Source organism: Poromitra crassiceps (genome assembly GCF_964638095.1).
Source record: "Poromitra crassiceps genome assembly, chromosome: 9".
NCBI classification, from domain to species: domain Eukaryota; kingdom Metazoa; phylum Chordata; class Actinopteri; order Beryciformes; family Melamphaidae; genus Poromitra; species Poromitra crassiceps.
In genome coordinates, this window is record NC_139630.1 from 14,933,792 (window position 1) to 14,958,248 (window position 24,457).

The window sequence follows — 24,457 nt, forward strand, 5'->3', positions numbered from 1 at the left end:
CGCTGCACTAATAAAAACAAAAACACGTCAAACACGTCTTTGGCGTGGATGGCTATTTCTGATAACACGTCAAAGACGTCTTTGGCGGTGAATGAGTTAATTGGGAAAAGGACCACTGGAACAAACGCCGCGAACATGAGCCGGCTACTTTTTCAATCTGACTGGCTACTCAAAATTTTGGGGAACTCTCTGAACTAAGCTGCAGTCAACTGTTTTGCAAACAAAACAGATGGCTCTGCGGCCCAACTAATCGCGACAAATCAATAATGAAATTCGTTGCCAACAAATTTAATCATCGATTTTATCGATGATTTGTTGCAGCCCTACAACTTAGTTTAGCGCTACAATGGTAGTGAATGGTACAGCTGCCTACTCCCGTTCAGTCGCCTGAAATACACATTCCAACAGCGCCAGAAACACTCACATGTACATGTTGTGACTCGTGTACACACCACGCAATGAAATGATAATACAAAGTTACTGGAACGGTCATTTTCAAACTAAATCCACACTAGGGATGTCAATTTTCGGTTAATTTCACTTTCGATTAACCGACGCTAATAATCGATTAACCTATCGGTTAATTCATAATTTTTTAATAAAAAAAAAAAAAAAAAAAAAAAAATGTTTTTTTTTTTTTTTTTTTTTTTTTTGTCTATTTACTCAATGAACTCATGCCCAAACAAGGCGTGTCTATTTAGATGCTGAAATGTTAATGCTTTTTGTGTTAGAATTTCTAACACAAAAAGCATTAACAAGCATTAACAAAAAGCATCAACATTTCAACACAAATTCTTTTTGTGTTAGAATTTCTAACACAAAAAGCATTAACATTTCAGCATCTAAATAGACACGCCTTGTTTGGGCATGAGCTCATTGAGTAAATAGACCAAAAAAAAAAAAAAATTTTTTTTTTTTTTTTTTTTTTTTTTTTATATTAACTGATAGACCGACAGCAATAACCGAACAACGACGTTAGCGACGGTTAATCGATTAACGGTTAACCGTTGACATCCCTAATCCACACACCCAGACCTAACAAAGATTAACCATAACTAACCAAGAGTAAGTGAAGTTACTTCCTCTTTTGCCATTTGCTACTACTACCAAAGAACTTTTATGGAAAGAACTGACAGCTCCATATTGCCCCATTGCAACATCAGCACCCAGCAGCCTCCGCCATTTTTTATTTTTGGAAGCGTGACAGCGCCAAAAGAACCTCGCACAGGCTCGCAGTGGTCAGCTGCGGTAGCGCGGGCCCCTATAATCAGCCTCTCTAAACAGTAACTCAACGGGAGAACACTCTAAATTTCGTGGATTCACATCTTTTCTGGGCGTACTGCAAATCTTGATTGAAGTGGTGTAGTGCAGGGATGTAAAACAACAACCATATTGTGGAAACTAAGCAAAATTTTTCGTTTTCTTTGTTTAGTTTTTTCAAGATAAATAGCCAATGCGGCTGGCCTCCACTCCGTCAGAAGTGCGTTGCCGTGGTTTTAACCTCGGGTCCTTTGCATTTACTATTTATCTTGAAAAAACTAAAAGAAAAAAACGAAAAATTTTGCTTAGTTTCCACAATATGGTTGTTGTTTTACATCCCTGCACTACACCACTTCAATCAAGATTTACAGTACGCCCAGAAAATATGTGAATCCACGAAATTTAGAGTGTTCTCCCGTTGAGTTACTGTTTAGAGAGGCTGATTATAGGGGCCCGCGCTACCGCAGCTGACCACTGCGAGGCGCATTCTGTTTCCAAAAATGGCCGGAGTGTCCTCTCTTTCCTTCCATGCTCTTTGCTACTACCACTAGTAATATCAGGGGATTAAAAAATGTGACAGCTCCTGGTGTTTCGACCCACAAGAGGCAGAGGTAATTTAATTTTTTTACAGATTCTGAAACTGCAGACTAAGCTTTCAAATGATGTGTCACACATTGTAATCTGAAAAGAATTAAGGAGGTATGCTTATTTGAATGTTCACACTCCGAAAAGCAAGAGTCTGAGAAATCAGCCCTCAAAGTTGGAGAGGTTTTTCACACCTAGGCAGCCAGGTAAGGGGGAAGTGGACAATAGCTCCTCATTTACATTAACCACTCCCAACCCATTTCAGCTGTCAGGGTTAGGGTTAAAAAACGTAGGGTAGGGTTAGATATGAAACTCACCCCAACACAAAGATCATCTTACGGGAAACACTACAGTTGTCGGGTGGCAATTAGGCATAACGTCGGTCTTGTGAATTCTGCGCGTCCTCCATGTTGTGTCTGGCCCGCAGTGGCGAACCGTGCCTATCAGAACGGGGCCTTCTGTACCTTAGCGCCCCCCCTCCACCCGCACGTTGCGCAAATTGTGCTGTTGGTTACACACAGACACACACACACACACATTCACACAGGCTCACTGCATTTGTTACACATAGTTATTGTTATAATTATTATCATTTTATTAAAATAATAATATTAACCATAACAATAATAGTAATAATAGCATTAATTGAATATTGTAATTGTAAAAAATATAAAAATGTAATTGGTATAATTATCATTATTTTATAAAATAATCACAATTATTATAATAAACGTAATTTTATTATTATTGTTATTAGCCTATTATTATTTTAAAACACTTCGAGATGCAACCCCAAGCTATTGTGTTGGCTTCTCAAAAGCCGTGGCTCCAATTAATTTCTCGTCACTTCAAACATCGAAATAATGTATTATCAAAAATGAGAATTCTTTTTTAATTACATCACAAAGAAAGGTAACAAAAATCTATGCCATAAAAAGTGCGTGGTCAAATAGTGGTCGAAACGCTATATTGAATCAAGGCCTCACCTGCCCAACAGAAATACACATCACCTCGCTCTGCCCCAGCAAACACCAGAGAAAGCAACACCTTTCTCAATCGCACCTTTCAACGAAATGCTTTCCCAGCAGAAACCACTCAAATGTGGCCTGCATGTACAAAAAACTAGTTTTAACACATTGAGTGCCACAGCGCTTCAGTAAAATTGTCTGCAGCCTGTGCCAGATTCACTTCCATTCAGTTGAAAACAGCTATAGAATTTTTTCTATTAGGGCTATATTGATAGGGCTGGACTTTAATGAAACATTGAACACTCCTGCTTCTTCCAAAGAAGAAATTTTGTTTCTAGACAGTTCCATTATGAAATGACACCCTCTGAAAAAAGTGCACTTTCAAGGGTTTTCTGTCGTTTTTTTTTACTTTCCAAGATATAGTCACTTTTATGAATACCTTTTGCACTCTAATTTCGAGCACATTCACTGACTCTGGCTGGTGTTTTCTGATGTGGTGGCGTGGTGTGGTTTCTGTGCAGCCTGCGTGCCCCCCCCCCTCCCCCCCCCCCCCTCTCCACCTCTGAGCTGCGGGCTCCTCCCCACACGCACAGAGTTTGTTTTCTCACACAGACTCCGTTTTTGCCCCGGACGAATCCCAGCGCGCATCAAGGAAATGCCAAACGCGACTGAACGAAAAGGCTTGGCCGTTCGGCTTCGGATGCTGGCTTTCTGGCAGGGAATCGTGTGGAGATAGATAGAAGCATAAGAGCTCAGTTGTGACCGCGGATGCAGCCGAGCCCACTCTCCGCTGTAGACAGAGCAATATATACGGCTCTGGCTGAAGCATGCATCGGTTTCCTCTTTGATCACGTCTTTCCCTGCTGTCTCCTGTACAAAGTAAAGGATCTGAGGTGGGTGGCGCAGCTTCCGTGTCGATGTTTAAGGTGGCGCCGTGTGATCCCTTGAAGGGATTCATGCTCACTGGCTAGGTACGACCTTAAACAGCAGAATTATGGAATAATATGAATTATGATTTTAGGACGTGCACAGACGTCCTTGGCACTGAACGTTACTTTTTTTTAGGACGTGCACAGACGTCCTTGGCACTCAATGTGTTAACTAGGGATGTTCGATATTGGCTTTTTTACCGATATCCGATATCCGATAATGTCCAACTCTTAATTTCCGATACCGATATCAACCGATACCGATATAAGCGGGCTTTTTTTCCACCAAAATTTCACGTAACAAGTTACATAATGTAGCTTAATGTAGCTGAAGAGTTTAATATATAATATGCATGTTGTGTTAAAGTTGTGTTAGAGAAGCGAGCTTGTGACCAGAAGGTCGTCGGTTTAATCCCCGGGACCGGCAGGATAAATCTGGGTGGGGAAAGTGAAAAGGCAGCGCTTGCCCCTCCCTCATTACCACCACTGAGGTGCCCTTGAGCAAGGCCCTTAATCCCAACCGCTCCAGTGGAGCTGCTCAGTGGCCAACAGATCAGACTGTGGTTGTACTGGTCAGCTTCCAGGTATGAATGTGTGTGTGAATGTGAACAGGGCACTCCTGAAAAAGAGAGCATTGCTCTCAGTGAGACTCCCCCTGTATTAAAAAAAAAATATATATATATATATATATCGGCATGAAAACCGATACCGATTTTTTCCGATATCGATTTTTTAATGCTAATATCGGCCGATAATATCGGTAGGCCGATAATATCGGACATCCCTAGTTTTAACACTATACAATCACAGATAAGAACCACATAGATACATTTTTTAATTATTATTATTTTATTTTTATTTATTTTTTTCCATCTGAAAATTCATGGTATTCTCTGAATATCTTGAAGGCCCTGACGCTTCCCCACTGCTGGCCCGGCAGTACTCGCAGATAAAGTTTAAAAAAGTGAATCCGCACAGACACCTTTCAGCATTAGTCAGTGAATTCCTCCATGTTGTCCTGGGTTAATCAGAGAGAGCTCTAGCTGCATTAGCTAAAGCAGTCAGACCATGTGACACAGAGAGACGACAGGATGGGAGGGGGAGGAAACAGCCGGATCTCGTGGCTACTCCGATGTAAACAAAAGCCGAATAGCCTATCAAAACTCTGTATGCAAATACAAGAGTGAGCCTTTGTTCTGCTCGTTTCCAGGTACTAAAACAACTCAAGTTTTATTGAACAAGATTCATGTATTTAATGACCCCAAAACGTCTTCATTTTATATGGAATGGATAGTTCAATTACGCTATGGTGTACTACTGTAAAAAATAAAATAATTTTTTCAAGAAATAGACTAGTGGAAAACTGAAACAGCCGACTTGCGGTCCCTAGCGCCAGGAAGTGTTACGTAATTGTCAGTGTTTTATCTATGCTTTTCTTTGTTTTCCTTTCCTGTGTCTGAGCTTGTTTGTTTTGTTTTGTACGTTGTTAAAATTGAAAATAAAATATTTAAAAAATATATAACGTTACCATTACCACACGCGGTCTTGTCTTGGACATGCACAGAGAGCGAAATATGGAATTATTTTTGCTTACAGTAAGGGGAAGCCCACGGACACAACATAGTCTGTAGCCCGTCCGTAAATGATGTTTAAAAGTGCGCAGGTGAAGGGAGCCGACACGTCCAGCTTGGCCAGACGCTAATAAACATCTCGACTTGTTCAAAGAGCAATAGGTTAGCGAATGTGATCGATAAATTACATTCCCTCAAATAAATCGTCAAAAGAGTTATTTTGTGACAAACTTTTTTTTACCGGAGTTTGACGAGGAAATGCGCTCAGTACGAGCTGTTTGGTTTGGTTATGAAATATGATTATTAATAATTATGAATTATTAATAATCATAAATGTATTAGATTTGACAGAAAATATTGTATTCTCTGTAAGATTCTGGGCACCACTGTAGTTAAGGCTACAGACCTGTCTAAAAGTCAGTTATGACTAGTTTAGACACCAAACCAAATTGTCATATCAGTCTCATAATGATATAATGTACAGTTAATTGAAGGTCAAAGTTCGTAAGCTTCTGTCACAGATTTCCACAGATAAAATACCTCATGAATAACACCAAGATTCATAGAATTATGTAATAAAAAGATTTAATCAATCACAGTATCAATGGCCATTAACACAATGATTAGAATATCGGTTCATCACATTTATTCTACAACTAATAAACTACCACCTCTATAGCTAATAACTAATATGAATAAACATGATATCACTGTGTGTGTGTGTGTGTGTGTGTGTGTGTGGGTGGGTGGGTATGTGTGTGCAGTGATTTAATTCTGCAGGGCTGGCAGGCCTGTGTGTGTGTGTATGTGGGTGTTAATTAGCACTTGGGTGTGGGTGTGTGTGAGAGAGAGAGGAGGAGGGAGGAGAAGGTGGAGTGTCTTATGTCACCCCAGGATTGGCTGAGGGGCGGGCTGATCGTGGTAAGACCGCCTCCTTTTCAAAATGGCGGTTTTGCCAAAATTGAGGAAGGATTGACCTGGTCAGGCAGAGGTGGCTGGGGGGCGGTCTGGAACCGCCTCCTTTCCAAAATGGCGGTTCTGCCGAATTTAGGAAGGGACTGTTTAGCCTGGATCACTCTGTGTGAGTGACTAATCAAACTCTCTAATTCAGCTTAACTGTATTCTTGCGGGTGGACATTCTGAACACCTCCAGACCGTCCCAAGCTTAGCCCTTCCGGTTGAACGGGCTCAGCTGGGAAGCTGAGAGAGTGGGAGAGAGTGAGAGGGAGAGAGAGGGAGGAGTGTGGCCCGCTGATGGCCGCTAAGTTCGTCCGAACTTGGCGCTCACCAGCTCTGCCTACGACACCCTTATGCGTCTATATCATTCAACAGTGTGCGAAACATTGTACATCAACATACATGATAATGCATTTTAACCTAACTGCCCAGAACCATTAAACCATAAACTCTCACGCGGGTCCCGCTCCGTTGAGCGGGTTTCCTCTGTTGGTTAGGGAGAGTTGTCCTACGCGCGGTGGGTTCAGGCGCAGTAAGGAGGATGGCGTTGGTTTGTGAGCGATGTCGGCACCACCACTCACCCTGGCCTGGGCAAGCGTGCAGCGGACGTCTGATGGGGGTTGACGATGCCTGGGGTTGACGTGCAGTCTCTCTGCCCGTTGAGTCGAAGGAGTGCTGCGGCTGTGGCTGGATGCCAGCCACGGTGTGTCTTTCTGCAGCCGTCGTCTGCTGCGGTGCATTCTTGTTGCCGGTTTTGCGGTCCAGCTGGGCTTCTCTGGGAGAGCGGCTGCTCTACGCGCGAGTTTGAAAGCACAGGAAGGGCGTTTCCTTGCGACTTATAACATTAAACCGACTTAAATTAACTGAGATTAAGTAGAACTATCTCAGTTACGCATGCTATTTGTTGTGGGACTTACGGCTTTTCCTTGCAGCCTATTTCTGCCTCTGGTGTTGCTGTGCTGAGTGAGGCCTGGTTCCTCCTGAGGCCCTGGTCAGGCCTTTGTTGCAGAGAGGGTACAGAGAGCAGGGGAGGGGAGCCGGCTTCCTGGCCCCTCCAGCCAGCTCGGTTCAGCTGCGTGCGAAAGCTTCCTTTAGACTCCAAGTTAAAACTGTTTCCCAACAGTTTTGTTACTGTGTAGGGAAAATCACGAAGGGTTCTCATTGGCCTCTCATGTGTCTTTTGGTGAAGGTTCTGGCCAATGATTGCTCTGTGAGCTGGACTGTGCCCAGCCCACTCTGTAAGTTCAGCTTAAAGGGTGTGGTCCCTTTTGGCTGCGGGGGAACAATTGTCTTTGATTAGGTTAGAGATAAACAATGGCACAACCCTTTGAGGCTCGGCCTCCAGCTGTGCTTCTGTCTGTAGGGTGTGAGCCAGCTGACCAAATGGTACAGTGTTTGGAAGGTGGGGGGAGAATCCCCCTCACTGTCTCTACTATACACTCAAATGTCTTACATTCAATATATATCAGTAATATAGTACAGTCCATAATGTGTCGATCACAACAGAGCGCATTTCAGACCCTCTGCCAAGTAACGTTATTGAGTCATGACGCTGTTTAATAAGTGATCTGGTTGCAAAAATATCAAAGAAATAACATAAACTTAAAGTCGAACTGAACCCGTTCGTCACGTTTCAGACTGAAAACCTAATTTGTCTGAGATGACAGGTTGAGAGGCGGGTCATAGTATCATGTCGATGATTTGATTTGACAATTCTGTCGACTGGCTTTGGCATTGGTCAATCATGGCGTGTTCCACCCCCAAACCGAGTGGGATTCAGCGTGTTGTCGTGCTACGCGAGTGGGATCCGCGGAGTACCAGGCAGCCAGCTGCTTCGTGCGGAGGGGCGGACAATCCGATGAATGGGTGCTGCCCGCCCGCCTGGAATCTCCGAGGGGAGACCCCTGACAACCACGCTCTCAAGCGCGCGCCTTTTACGCTATTTCTGTAAATACGATATCCCTGGAATGCGTGTTTTAACGAGCCAGTTACATTTCTTTGCATTCTTAGAGATTATAGTTTTTGTTTATGTTTCTAACAATTGGCCAAGTTAGTAGTTAGTTTATGGGATAGGAATTCTGCCAGATGACAGGCACTAGGCGCCATTTTTTACTTCATTTGGAAGAGAAAATTATCCTGAAATGAAGATTTGATTGACAGCTGCATGTCGTGATATGATTGGTTGAAATGGGGTAGAAATTTGATAGTACTAGGTGACGTCAGCAAACTGTACATTACTGTTATCAATGAAATCTTGAAAAATGAACTTTTGATGTGAAAAAGTGTGAAAAACTAAAGAAATTCGATTTTTGTGATTTTCTTTTTGCATACATTATTAAATAGGTGCACTGCATACCCAGGTATTTGAACTAAAAGAAAAGAAAAGTCATTTTTGGGTTCAGCTCGACTTTAAGTATAGGGGACATCAGATCGCAGTATATAAGTTTGATCTAATTATTGTAGTAAAATGACATGATGGCTGTGCATCATCATTAAGTGATATCATATCAGCATACAAAGTATTCATTGTTATAATAAGCTACAGTTGGGCAGTGCTCAAAAGCAGGGCAGGAACAGGTTGGTCCTTGATTTACAGTCAACCACAAGGCATTTAAGCAACCTGAATTCCTGCAAAACAGTGAAAGTGAGTGATTAAAATTAATAAACAACTGACCTCAGGCTCATTTCACTTCACAAGATGCATTTACATCAGAAAGAAGTTGAAAGCAGTGATTGATAATCAATGAAATCTAATAATCGCATCATTGGGAGGTTGATTCTGGCTCTCAATATTAGGGGTGGGCAAATATATTGATATATTTATATCAATATTGTGCTCTGAGACTAGATATTGTCTATGGTAATATTATGGTGATATGACATAAATGTTGTCTTTTCCAAGTTTTAAAGGCTGCATTACACTAAGTGAAGTATAGGCTATAGTGACATTTTAAAATATAATATCGTAACTCACTCACTTTTCATGTATGCACTGAAACTTTTTTGAAGTCATGGAAAAGTCATGGAAATCCATTGGTCAAAATGTGTATGAACTCTGATTATGACCAACGTCAGAGTTCTCTCTGACGTTGGTCATTTCATTCTGATTTTGGGGCTGTTTAATATCATTTTAATCAAAGGGTAAAGGCACCAAGTTGGCACTGTTAATAATGAAACTGAAATGTGGCTGAGTGATTGGTTTGTGGACTTTGAGCTAATTCTATTTCTCTGATTTTATAGGTTAAGGATTTGACCTATACATCGTTCCGCTGTACGGTGGAGAACCCAGTCAGTAAGGAGGACAGCGAACCATTTCGCAACCCCTTCATCCCTAGTAAGTAACCTCACTTTAACAACACATTTAACCCTGTGAAGTCTAAGGGTATTGTAAGAGCCATCGACTGGATTTGTGTTTATGGGTAATATTCTTTCATGCCTCTAGGGCAGTGATACTCAACTGGCGGCCCGCGATGGAATTGCATTTTTTTTTTTTTTTTTTTTTTTTTTACAGTGCACCTGAACGCAACATGCAAGATACCTGCTGAATAAGTGTCCAAATGTTCATGTCATTCTGGCCAATACTCCACAATAATCTATGATTTAGCTATCCTGACTCCGCCAGATGGGGGCGGCATTGTTCCACAAATTCACAATCCGACCTCCGTCTGAACTCGGCTCAAGATTGGAGTTTAAACCGGCCCGCGCCCAGGCAACCCAATCAGCGTGAGCTACGGGCGGGCTTTAGGTGAGACCGGGTGTGACGCCACCGAGAAGCGCCTGTGCGTTTGTAGTTCTTTCACTATTCAACATGGCGGCGGCTACCGAGGCTAGCTCCAGTGGGTTGGTCAAACATTCTATTCAAAACAATAAGCTAACTTACAGTAAACGTTAAACACTTGATCTTACAGTGAGTACGAAACCGTAACTGTATTGCTGTAACTTTATCAACTATGAACGTAAACAAGACATTGTTGTAGAATTTGGGGAGATAGCCTTCAGACCGTTGCTAGGCTGGGAGAACTTAGCAGCCATCAGCTAGCTGTAAGGCTAGTGAATGGCTAGCCGTTAGCCAATCACGCCAGAATCACACAAACACAAAGCCCTTCTCACCACTGCCCAGTAAACATGTAATCTGTTAAACCATAATTTTTGTTCCAAATAGAAATAAATCATAACGTTAATCAAAACGCCACTGAAATATTAGCTAATCAACACAGAACTGCAAAGATCAGTGTGATTTATTGTCCCTTTACTGTTACCGTAGCTGAACCCAGTGTATTCTGCTATGACTGGCATGATTGGAATGTTGGCTGCTGTCTAATAAACCACGTTAACTCACGTTGGTGTCTGAGTGACATATTATGTTATAAAGGCGAGATTAAAGATCTCAGGATATAACAATCAGTTTATCTGATATTTTCCCCCGTATGACGCTTGCATACATTATACTGTGAAGTGTGAATATAGCTCTCACAAGCATATTCCTTTATGTCTGATATTTTGGAGCTGTTACTCGAGAAATTGGTTTATCGATAGAACATAGCTTAAGATTTTGCACTTGTACTTTAGATAGGGGGTAAACAAACGGCATGGGAGCCAATACTAGGAATAAATAAACAAGGAACCATTCTTAAAGTTTGAGATTATATCCAAATACATGCTGCATGGTGTACTTAAGGGTGTTTTTCCTCTTCTCTGTGCATACCTTGGTGGTACCTTGACGTCCTCTGGGCTCCAGGCAGCTTTCGCAGATTCATCTGACATCAACATCTTTATGAATTTACACATCTTATAATTTTATCCAATCGTGCCTCAAGACCAGCCGATTATGTAACAACAACACCACACGGCCGTCTTTTCTCCGTTTAGTTTATTATCACAAAAGTAAGCAAATAACATTCTCCAGTCATGCGTAAACATCTACCATTCCACTGACAGATATGCTAAAATGTACCAGTCCTTAATGTAAATAGTAGCGTTAAATCATATTGTATCAAAGCATTTGGCTGATGTTATTGCCATGATCATAGAGGCAAATGTGCGTTGCGTCTCCATGACGTTAGCCGTCCAGGGTGCGTGCCACTTGGTGTCATATCGTGTCATCAGTTCCCTGAAGAAACGAACAATGATATGTGTTAGTAATTAATCGCTGTTGACGTTAACATTAATCATCAATCATCAGACGTAGCACCCCAAACCTCCGGGCGGGCGCCGCCCGTGCCGGGAGCCCCCCTCCCGGCCGCGGGCACCCAGCACAGCCACCGCCCACGGCAAGAGCTCCTCGCGTGGGCGGTGGCTGCCCTGGGTGTCCGCGGCCGGGAGAGGGGCCCCCGGCACGGGCGGCGCCCGCCCGGAAGCCGGGGCGGCTGCTAGCTAGTTGTGGATTGCTGCTGCCAAGCTAACTCGCAAATGTTGCTAACATTAGCGTAACATCAGTTAATCCAATCCGTTACCTCAGTCATACATCTGCAGTTATTCTTCTTTCTTTTGGCAAATTGAATAGTCAATGTTTGCACCCAATATTCACCTTACAAAAACAGCAAAAATCTGCGACCTCCATGCTAACTATTTAGCAATTGTAGTCCTCCTAGCTGTTTACCAGGTGCTGCCGCTGCTATGTCATGAAGGCAAGTCGATCTGATTGGTTGGCGTTGGCACGCCCAGACGGTGACAGACAGACGGTCCATCCAATCACCTGCCAAGTAGCTTGAAAAAAGTAACCGCCCTCTTCAGCAGGGTAGCTTGGCCAAACCCAGATGGATGTCGTTTGTGAAACAGAATGTGAAGCAAACCCATCCATCTGGCAACGTCAGGTTATGATTTAGCTGCTAAATTGTCAAATACCGCCGTCTGCTCGCTACCCAGGCACTTATGTATGTACTTAAAGGATGGCTTTTCCGTGGTGAATATGAAGATCTATTAAATGTAACGCACCGATGGAGTTGGAATCCGTTGACATTTTTTGAATCGATGGTTGCTAGCCAGAGAAATCAAAGAAAATGCACTCTGTGGGGTGGGGTGGGGGTGGGAGGGGAGGGGTGGGTGCAAAGGGGCACTTCCCACAATGCACTGGGCTCGTGGCCTTCTAATAAGTCCACGCCCTTCCACCCTGAAGAAGACATCAAACTCCAGTAGGTGGCGGTAATGCACAAAAAGTTGTTTGCCAACCGCCATAAAACAATAGAAGAAGAAGAAGCAGGCAGGCCCTGCAGGGGTGCTGGCTAAAACATTATTCAGACAATCTTGCTATTACTCAACTTTACTTTGTTTGTTCATCAAACGATAATGGCAAGGGTTAAATGTGTAGTTAGCGCGTGCATGGCGAAGAAGAGGAGAGAAGCAGAGGAAACGGGCAAATCGCTTATTTCGCATTTTTTCCCAAAAGATTGAGGGCTACGGCTAGCCTAACGCTAGGTAGCTAGCATTAGCATAGGCCTCCATTAGCTGGAACCTGCGAGTTTGCAGTAGCCTAGTCATTTCAAAGAGGACTATCAACGTTCTTTTCTAGCCACGGAGACAGCTCAGAGTCGGAAAAGACTGAGAGAAGACTGGTTGCAATATAAATCTACAGCTCTATGTCGATAGCTACAATGTACATATTTTATCCATTTTGATTTCGTTTTAAAATGCTTGATTTTACCGGTCTTGTTTTCAAGGTTATGGATATACTTGAATTTTAACAAACTCTAAAAGGTTGATTTGCAAGATAATCTGGTGTAACCCTTACAAATAATAATAATAATAATAATGATTGGATTTATATAGCGCTTTTCTAGACACCCAAAGCGCTTCACAGAAATCATTATTCATTCACACCATTCGTACCAGTGGTGGTAAGCTACGGGTGATGTAGCCACAGCTGCCCTGGGGAAGACTGACGGAAGCGTGGCAGCCATTTCGCGCCTACGGCCCCTCCGACCACCACCAACATTCATAGACATTCATACACATTCATACGAGGCAATGAGGGTTAAGTGTCTTGCCCAAGGACACAACGACAACAGCTGGGGGGGAGCGGGATTCGAACCGCCAACCCTTGAGTCATTGGCCGACCTGCTCTACCTCCCGAGCTAATGCCGTCCCACATCACTTACCACAGCAAGTCAAGGATTTGAAATCATTCAAATATGTTTTCATTCAGATGTGAATTCAATTAATAAGTAACACAATGACAGAATGTGGCTATTTTGGTCATGGGTTTTATACACTTTCTGTAATAAAACCTCTAAAGCAAAAATCTTATCAGATGTGGTGCTCTGGGACATAATATTATCAAATGAGGGTCAGTGGTCTAATTTGGCACAGTTTAGGGGTCCTTGACATGAAAAGTTTAAGAACCATATACTGTCTTATAAATGCAGTAGGATTTCTATGACAAACTGATCTGTGATTTCTACTGGCATAAATGAAGACATTTTATAGGTTGGTGTGAAAATCAACAGCTCTGCATCCCATGTGTTTATACTTTGTTTTTACAACAGTAAAAAGTTCACGTTTCTTTGGTTAACACAGTATTGATATATATATATATATAGTATTGATGCAGGTGCAGAAATAATAGATGCCAGCAATAACTGCTCAAAGACCTCAAAGAATCTACTGCATCTAATGTAAATATCAACCTATTCACTAGAGCTTTTACAACCCCATACCGGCATGACTGATTAAAGTGGCAAATAACCAAAGCCACATATATTTTAAATTTTAATACAGGTTCTGACAATATATAAACACTATGCAAAATATAATAATAAGATGTAGCCTACAGAAAATGGAAAATGTATGTCTAGCTCAGTGATCCTCACTATTTCTTCGATGAGAGCCACACTGGCAGGACAAAGTCAATAGGAGAGCCACTTTTACCGCAAAACACCAAAAGCCACCCCAACCAAGCACATCTGCCGACTATTTTTTTGTTTTACACACACACACACACACACACACACACACACACACACACACACACACACACACACACACACATATACCAGTTTCCCCTAGAAAATCTTTCAGGCTTGGAGGGATTTCGAAACGTACCCCAACGGTGGGGGCTGTCGCTGGCGACGCTGAAGTTTTAGCTAACCTGTTCACATCTATGTTGGCAATGGCATCCCAAGTATCATCATACTATTATGGGATGCGATGCGAACAGTTGTATTATGGGATGTGCGTTTCCCAGGCAACGACACACGTTGACACGTTTTGGAACAGCGCTGCACGCTGGCACAATACTCCTAAAAGCAAAATGCTTATTGTTTTGAATGATTTGGCACCTTCTATTACTGTCAACACCAGTATTGTTGTATTGTAATAATATGCCATAAAGGTTTATTGAAATTTTGGGGAGAGCAGATTTTTTTTTTTTTTTTTTGCAATTTCTTAGAGCCGCCAACTAAAGCGTCGAGAGCCGCCAGCATCTCGCGAGGCGCGCAATGAGGAACTAGGGTCTAGCTAATTCTGAGATTTCGAAAATGTTCTCTATGCCATGCAGGGCCCGAAATTAACTTTTTGACCCACCGGCCAGTGGCGGGTAGATGGAAAACATCTACCCGCCAAGCATATTTCTTACCGGCCAAAAAAAACAACGCATTTTTGTGTCACATATATCCATATATATCAATTTTTTTCAGTACATTTCAAGTAGATAAGGTATTACGTTGAAGAATACACACTTAAATAAGAGGCCAGAGTAAAATTTGAAGCAAATTATTTTAATATATTGTAGCGTTCCAGGTAATCCAGGTATTACCTGTAATGTGATGTGCAATAGAGGTGTCTAGATTGCACCTAGGAACTAATGTGTGTGGGTGTGTTCCTAGGGGGAAGGGGGGTATATAGGACCAGCGGCCGGTGGCCGGAGGTCAGTCTAGCTATGGAGCGAGCTGAGACCGGTTGTTGTGTGTAGAGCTAGCGGTGTGAAGCTAGCTGCTAGGAGCTGAATGAGCCTGTGAATAAAGAACCTGTACCAACTACAACTCTCCGTTCCTTGGCGTATTAGCGATACGCTACATTGGTGTCAGCAAGTGAAGCGGTAGCGCCTCTGATTCGGTCGAGAGGGGAGAGAGTGAGGAGGAACGGCGGAGGAAAAGTTGGAGATCAAAGGCTCGAGCGACCTAGCGGTAGCAAGCTAGCTGCGTGTGCTAGCTGCTACGGGCGCCACGTGTGATGGTGCGCGAGGAAGAATGGCCATCGGTGAACGGGAGAAGAGAGGAGCTGACGACGGAGATCAGCTCGATGCTGGCGGGCATGGAAGCCCGTGTGTTGAAAGAAGTTAGACGGCTGGTGGAAGAGACTCCTGCCTGGGCAGTAGAGGTGATGCGGACGCTGCGAGAAGTCATGCAGCGGGTGGATTTGATGAGCGCGGAGGTAATGCAGTGTGGAGAACGGCCGGAGGAACCACAAAATAGACTGTGTTGGAGCTGTGGAGAACCGGGCCACGTGGCGAGGTGGTGCCGAGGCGGTCCCGGGAGATGGACCGGGTATGCGGGACAACGACATGGACAGCAGGGAGCCTGCTGGGCATGCGGCGCGATCGGACATTTAGCCAGAGAATGTCAAGAAGCTGTCGGGGACTGGAGAACAGCGGGAGAGGAGAGACGTGCAGGCGGCGGACAGGTGAGACTTTGTTGGACGTGCAGGTCGCCTGAACATTTAGCTACAGACTGCACTAAGAGTGCGAACGCTGGAAGAGACACACAGCCGGGGGAGCAGCCGGAGCAACAGGCAGAGGAGCAGCGGAGTAGCGGAGAAGGGGAGCAGCCTGAGCTACAAGCAGCGGAGCAACGGAGCAGTACAGAGCCGATTGTTCTGGGCAGGAGAGTGACTGTTGAGCCGGCCCAGGCTAGCTGCTCTGCATACCAGCCGGTAGAGGGGGACATCATCATCAGCGACGAGACCATCAGGAGAGCGGGGATCGTTTTGAACAACCAGGGGGAAGTGGGCGACATCATCTGCAGAGCTGTTACAGTCGGGGGAGCGGCACTCGTGTCCCCGGGGGAGCGAGAGGGGTCAAGGCCGGAGGAGACGGCCCAACCAAGCCGCTACACAGCCCCCACGGCTGCACTGCAGAAAGCCGAGGTGGAGATCGACGCCGATGGTGTTCGCCCTGCTGTCCTCAACACGCCGCCCCCTGGGGGAGCGGGACGGGAGGACGAGCGAGTGCAAGAGGTGGAGCAGACAGACGAAGACAGGGCCATCTGGGAGGTCGACGGGCATGAGCGGAGACGCAGACAGATGGAGGATGCGGATATCGGTCCGGTGTATGCGTGGGTGGCGGCCGGACGCCGGCCCCCTGTGGAGGAGATTCACATGTTTTCCGGTGCCACGAAAGGACTGTGGAACATGTTTTCGGACCTGCGTCTGGGTGGAGATGGGGTTTTGGAGAGAAAGGGGCACGGGAAAAGCGGGACCCAGTGGGTTGTACCCGGTTGCCTGCGAGAATTGGCACTGAAGTGGATGCACGAGGGCCCATACGGTGATCGTGGGCCGGAAGAGACACTCAGCCTCATCCGTGGACATTTCTACTGGGGCAAACAAAAGGAGGACGTGCGGAGATACTGCAGTGCGTGTGAGGACTGTAGAGCACAAAAAAAGGGACCGAAAAGAGTCACCTTGCGAAGGACTAACCCCACTGGGGGTTGAGAAGGACTGGAGTGCTTCAGGTGGGACAGAAGCTTTGAAAGGGGGGATGGAAATGATGGTGGTTTAAATGAATGGGAAGAAAAAAAGAAAATAAGGTAAATGATGGGGTTGAGTTGAGTTGAATTGAAATGTGTGTAAAGAGAAAAGAGGGAATGTAAATGTTGGGGCTTGTGTTAAGTGAAAATGTTGGTGAAAAGGGTGCTAATGGGAAGTAACTAAATGATGGTGGGAGTGAATGCAAAATTAAGTGGTGTTAAAGAGAAGGGCTATTGGAATGGGAATGTGAACGGAAATGTGGGTTGAATTTAAAGGAATGGGAAAAGAGGGAAGAAATGAAAAGAAATGCAAATGGTGGTGGTGGAACGAAAATTAAGAAGTGTGCTAAAAAGATAAGAGACTATGTGGGGAAATTGATGTGGTAATGGAAAATGTTGTGGGGTGTTGTGTTTTGGTACAGGGGGATATGTGTGGGTTGTGGGTGTCAACGTGGGCGTTGACTAATGTTGGGTGAGGAGTATGTAGCGTTCCAGGTAATCCAGGTATTACCTGTAATGTGATGTGCAATAGAGGTGTCTAGATTGCACCTAGGAACTAATGTGTGTGGGTGTGTTCCTAGGGGGAAGGGGGGTATATAGGACCAGCGGCCGGTGGCCGGAGGTCAGTCTAGCTATGGAGCGAGCTGAGACCGGTTGTTGTGTGTAGAGCTAGCGGTGTGAAGCTAGCTGCTAGGAGCTGAATGAGCCTGTGAATAAAGAACCTGTACCAACTACAACTCTCCGTTCCTTGGCGTATTAGCGATACGCTACAATATTGATTGATGATTGATTAATCAATACATGTCAAGTCAATCTTGAGCTTAAATTGTTGTAAAAAAAACAACGCAGCTAAAAGTAATAACTGCGACAGTCTCAGTGCACAGCGCACAACTTGGGCTACACACCTTTCTCTCCCACTCACACCTGGCACCTGCGTTAGCTCTCCTGCACTCGTTCTCCGCTCCGTTTCGGCTTTATTGGTGGGTAAGCATTTTGATTCATCTCCTCATCATAGCTCGGCAACAAGCGCGAGCGATTGATTCATTGATTAATTCGCCCGATGTAGGCTGGCAGAGGTTAAAAGACGCTTTTTACCTCCGCTAAAGTGACGACTGCATTCCATTCCACTCCAGTCATGTTTGGTAGCCTATATAAGGCAGAGCCAGAATGAAACAGCCTCACAAAGCACTCGTATTAGCCAGCTGCGCACCAAAACACACATAACTATTATCTCCTCATATATACTGTATCATACGAGTGGTGTCGGCAACAAGTGCGAGCGATTGATTCATTGATTAATTCGCCCGATGTAGGCTGTCAATTTAGCAGAGGTTAAAAGATGCTTTTTACCTCCGCTAAATTGACGACTGCATTCCATTCCACTCCAGTCATGTTTGGTAGCCTATTAGCCAGCTGCGCACCAAAACACACATGATAACTATTATCTCCTCATATATACTGTATCATACGAGTAGTGTCGGCAACAAGTGCGAGCGATTGATTCATTGATTGATTGATTCGCCCAACGTTCGGCTGTCAATTTACCTCCGCTAAATTGAGACTGCATTTCATTCCAGAAGCACGTTTGGTAGCTTATACGGGAGAGCCAGAATGGAACAGCCTCAGGAAGCACTCGTGTTACAGTATACTACTGCACTGAACTAACGTTAATTTCAGACTGCTTCCTTGTATATTGTGGCTGGGATCAGTGCTCCGCAGCGCACTCCCAGCGTTTAACAGTCGGAAAAAGACGCTTGGTGGACACAGGCGGCTACACACAGTTTTAATATTACATGACGACTATTTTGCGACCCGCCACGTGGCGGAGAGACGCCAAACCTAACACGCCAAAGCTAAAATATGCCCGCCATTGGCGGGTGGCGGGCTCTAATTTCGGGCCCTGATGCCATGGATTGTTTGCTGGAAGCCACGGTATTGTTTATCAGGTGAAGGGTACATGGATTGCCTGCACAACATGCTGGCAAAACAATACAACGATGCCTCCCTCTCTCGCACTGTAGTCCCCACTGGAGGAAATGTCGATAGGCTATCAGGACATCACGACACTGTCAGCAAAAAAACGAAAACAAAGTATATTATTATTTAATTTATTATTATTATATTAAAGTATATACAAACTAACCCTAAGAAAAAACAGTATTAGAACGGCAAGACTATTTTCTCCCTGAGACTGAGCCAGCCGATAGGTTAACTGTGCCTGGCTGAGCCACGTGTAATGTAAAGGGCAAGCCGACTTAATATAAGTCCAGTGTGCAATAACTGCAATTGTCACGTAATGTACATCACTTACTTATTTTGCTTACTTTATACGTACTCTACTTTATTTTTGCTTTATTTTCGCTTACTTATCGCATTTTACTACTGTTTATTTTATGCTATGTTGTGTTCTGAGTGCGAGCTACTGTAACCTGTCCCAATTTCCCCCCGGGGATCATTAAAGTCTTTCGGATTCTGATTCTGATTACAGTACTCACTCGATGCCGCTGGCCTTTGCTGTCTCTTCTAGTTTATTTTCCGTCTCCTCACAAAAGTTTCTAAACCCCAACGATCCATGGTCCAAAACATTACACATCCCTTTCGTTCCTCGGCATATTCAGCGACTTCTTCAAGAAGAAATTGGCCTCTCGCTGTAGCAGAGCGATCCATCGCAGCACATTTGCTGCAGCGGCACAATGCAGAATTTGTCCCTGGGACGGGCAGCCTCGGGGCCGGGCTGTGGTTCGTCTCCGGCGGCCTGCTCAACTGCCTCTCCTTCCATACGGCGCAATTCCTCTGCACTGTAGTCTGGCTCATATGGCGTTAAGTAGCCCTGAATGTCAGAGTTTATTAGCACACTATCAAAATCGTCTTCATCCATATCAAACTCTTCAATTTCATCGGAGATATTTCCTTCGGCCATGGTTGAGCTATGGTGAGCTAAGTTAGCTTGCAGGCTATGCGGAGCAGAAAAGATGGCTGACTGAGTGTTTTGATTTCAGAGCTGTGGAGGTGCGTGGAGGCCCCCTAGAGGCGGCACAGTGCACACACACAAAAGAGTTTTAGTTTTAAGGTATAGCTCTTCCGAGTGTGTGGTACACCGTTCTGACGCGGTCGTGACGTAAAACGCGTCAGAGTGGTGTACTAAAAATGTGAATGATAAGGGAGTACAGACAAGAGGGTTTAGTGAGGGGAGGTAAAGGCTGCCTATCTAATCATACTACTGACATTGTAAGGATACAAATCTGGTTGAAAATCAGTAAAGCCGTCCTTTAACCTAACTAACTATCCTGTGTGCACAACATTGTCAGACTAAACTCCGACTGACACCCCAAAAACCTACAATCCGCTACAGAAAAATTTATATTGTTTGTTTATTAACTGGCCCCTGGCCTTCTATCATTTCACGAAAGTGGCCCCCGGGCAAAGCAAGTTGAGTATCCCTGCTCTAGGGGGTGTTGGCCTAAGTTGGCCATAGGTCATTTAAGTTGATGCCAATCAGGGCACAGGTGTTGCTAATAGGAGGAGGCAAACAGTTTTGACTGTGCTCAGACCAACATCACATGGAATGGCTGTATTTTCTTTTATCTTTGCATTGCAACTTATTGGAACTTAAGTGATGGACATTGAAGTGATATGGATCACTGTTGATGAGAAAATAAATGCATCATTATAACGTATGGAAAAGACTGGACATTGCTTTTTACTGAGCACACATCTAAACAATCAGGCCTATAGAGAACCGCAGGAACGAGTCCGGAAATCATCAATGCTAACAGTCCTGGTTCTTCACTGTTTTCGCCTAAGGGAGTTTTGAATGGGTTTTTGGCACGATGCTTCTAATAATCTCTCTGGGCAACGCTGGCTTAATAAAACGCGAACCAGTGTTTAGTAATATCATCTTCACACACGAGGACCACTTTTTTGACTTTTGAAGCTTTTACGTGCCATTGAAAGGGCGGCTAGCTAGCAAACGGCTAAATGAGACTACACTGTTGAGTCGATGGGGATATATACGTCAATAACGTCACCACTTCAAAGGACGAACACGGAAATTCTCTTTCCCTCACCTGGTTCAGCCCCGTTCAGCCCGGGGTAATCAGTGCACACATCAACAACAGTCCAGGTTGAGTGCTGACGTGACGTGGAAGCCTATGCGACAGTGTGTAGTTCTGAATTAGCTTAGCTCGAGCTTTTTACTTCTAGGGCTCGCATTTACGCTACAAAACTCATGAAAGTGGTCTTCATGTGTGAAGATTATCTGACTGAACTCTGGTTCGCGTTTGATTAATCTTGCGTTGCCCAGAGACTGTATTTGAAGCATTGCGGCAAAAACCCATTCAAAAATCCCATAGACAGAAACAGTGAAGAACCAGGAAGTCCGGGACTTCCGCGTTCTGACTACAAAAATACGTCATCCCTGCGGCTCTCTATTAACAACCAGTAGCGGCTAAAGTATAGGACTTAGTCTCTACAGGTATTTCTGGGCTGTTTCTCGAATTTGACATAGCTGCTTAAATTCACCTTTTAAGGCACTTGAATAACATGATACCCATGTGTTTTACATCAAAATTTGCAGAACAAAATCAGCTATCTGAAATATGAGGTACCCATTGTCCGAGGACACTGTGTAAAGCAGTGGCCAATTCAGCCTCTGTCTGGGTGAAGCCTACCTGGAAATTGCTTTCTGTTGAATGGCGGGGGGGTCACTGGCATGGTCACCATGGTCACCACATGCTCATGGTCACCAGCGTGGGGAGCTGCCGGGGCTGCAGCCCCCCTGGTGGCGGCTGCAGCCCCTGCACCTTTCTGACGCAGCCCCCCTCAGCCCCCCTGGATTTTCACTTGGCAATAACTTTAAAAAATTTAATTTTGAATTCAAAACAAAAACATAGTATAAACTCTTTTATAAATATGGGTCGAATGTGTTAAAAGAGACTATGAAAATATATAGCCTATTTATTGAGGAGTGCTTTTATTATGAAATTCCTCCTCAAGGACCGGATCTTCCAATCCACTTCACGTCCGTGACTTGACACATGAAGCAGCAAGCAGTAGAATGTATCCGATTCCCCGCCAGCAGTAATGTAAACATTTCAGAAAAGTAAAGTGAATGCTAGTTACCAAAGTTACTAAGGACACCACACCAGGCTAATGTAAATGACCAGCGTTACTGAGGACATGCCATGCTCAGAACAGCTGCAGGGCACTGCTAAGTGCCACACAGAAGGGGGGGAAGTAAGTGGATCACTCGGTAATATTTTGGGCATTTAAATTCTGCAGTATCCTAGGTGTAGATGTCAGATCATATCAAATGAGGGCTTTTGTAGGCTAAATATATTGGATAAATAAGAATAGTAATAATCCCTAGCCAATTAGCAAGTAGTAATTTAGCAAACTATCAGAAACAGTGTTATCTTTATGATGTTTTAATAATGTTAGTAGACACAGGTAACTCTATCCCCGTTAGGTCAGTTTATCAAAATAACTCATATTTTGATTTTACTTTGTGGAGGCTTAAGAGAGGCTAATAGAGACACTGCGTAAACCGTCATCATTCAGAAACCACGCCCAAGACGGGGGAAAACAGAAACCCCCCCTCCAATCCTGGCGTTCTCCTATGTCACGTGCATGGTTGCATGTTGCACAAAAAGATCGTATATACGTAAGATGAACACTCCAACTTACTTCCTTGACAGCTAGATCCACATTTTTCTTCTCGCCAATTCTCAATGGCTTACTTGTTTTGCTCAGGAGTACAAAAAAACTTTAACTGGCGATTTTTTACATGTGTTGTCTGCGCAGCCCCACCACACAACAGCTTTTAGCTATGTTTAATTCAAGGAAAATGAAGCTGCTGTGTGGGAATGAACGGAGCTTTTCCCGCGTGATGGGCGTGGCCTATTTCATGCAGTGTCTCTATAGGCTGGTCTGGAGTATTGACTGTAGGAGGCTCACAGCCAGGCTGAGACCTGACTCACGTGACTCACACCCCCTTTGCGGCCTCCAGAGTTCAACAGATATCCCAGAATGCTCCAGGAAACATTACCTGGAAATAAGAGTTGTGAGCTTAATTTTGAAGTATCAAAAACCAATGGGCTCAGTTGGTCCATATATATATATGCTGTCAATGGTGTAAAGAGATAATTTGGCCCAAATGCTGAAAATTTGAAATCTGCTTTTTGAAATGCTGTACATCTCTTGTGAAAACACACATTTGTGTGAATGAATTGTTTTGGTGCTTGGAATGTGTTTACCAAAGTCTTAGGTTTACAAAAGTAGTGTAATATATGAATAAAATAGTAGATAAATGTAAAATGAATGCTTAAAATTACATTTTGTCATATCGTTTTTGTTGTTTTCTGTCACTATACTTTAAGTTGTGTGAACTGTCACAGTTAAAAAAAAAAAGTAAACAGGGTCAGCCGGCTAGAGTCAGACGCTCAAACTCAGGCTCCATAGGGTTCCATACATTGCCATTGTGACCCAGTGACGCGGTTTGTTTACCAAAATGATGCTCAGCTGATCCCTCGTATACAGTATAGCAGAGATGAGGTGGGCTGCTGGAAGATGCTCCTTCATTCGGCCCTGGAAATTCTCTGTAAAAAAAAAGAAAAGAAGACATTCATTAGTACTAAGTTCATTGAAAGGAATTGTTAGTCTCTGACTGCTTCTCTTCTGTCCTGTTCAGTCACAATAGCAGCAATCCTCACACATCTGTGGGGGAGAGGGCAAGTGCAACACCTGAATGAGATTGGAGGTGATCTGTCTCTCACAGCTCTACACTCCAGTAAAAACACTGCTCTGTTTTACATTGAGAATACAATCTTTTACACAGAGTAACTTCACTAATTGACAGTCAATTTCCTCAAAGTTCATGACCATATTGAAACACAAATCAATTTTACATAAGCACTGTGGTGTCTCGGCAGCCTAACCCCCGGCAGGTGAGAGCGGGAGGACGGCCAGCCAACACAGTGACATCAGAGCCCAGGGTTCCAGACAGAGACGCTGTCTGGGCCGCGTCATCAGTAATAGGTATTTCCCCAATTAGCTGCGGAATCAGTGGGACTGCTCGCAGCTGCGCGCTGTGAGGAGCGGCTCACATGGCTGAGACTGATTCCACAATCAGCGGGGTAGATATTAGAGGCAGCTCTGAATGTTCACTGTCGTGGCTGGCTCTCCTCGAGAGAGAGGGGGTCCTCTCCTTGCTGTCGGGCGGTAGGTGATATTTACACTCCTCTCCTTAATGCTTCTGCTGTTAAGTGTATGATGTTCTATGAGCGCTCATCTCTCCTCTCGTCCACAGGCAAGATGCTGGAGCATGTAACTAAGGCAAGCTACTGGAGAATGTATCAGAGGACTGGAGCATGTAGCAGAGGAAGTGAGCCCGGCCACAGGCTGGAGCACTCACCAGAGGAAGCGAGCCAGGCAATGTACTGGAGCACTTAGTGCAACGTTAAGGAGAAAGCTTATCTGCTGTGACTCACCTGTTAGGTCAACCCCACCTGCCT

At 44.3% G+C, this 24,457-nt stretch overlaps 1 protein-coding gene across 1 annotated transcript in view; it reads left to right on the plus strand.

Moving 5' to 3' along the window:
* Window positions 1-24,457, plus strand: part of LOC310782184 (NACHT, LRR and PYD domains-containing protein 3-like) — a gene marked incomplete at its 3' end in the record, with an annotated part of 174,355 nt that overhangs the window by 26,148 nt on the left and 123,750 nt on the right. Inside the window, exon 4 of the mRNA XM_083642870.1 lies at window positions 9,511-9,604. Within this exon, the coding sequence (XP_083498996.1) occupies window positions 9,511-9,604 (94 nt within the window). The remainder of the gene's footprint in view (window positions 1-9,510; window positions 9,605-24,457) is intronic.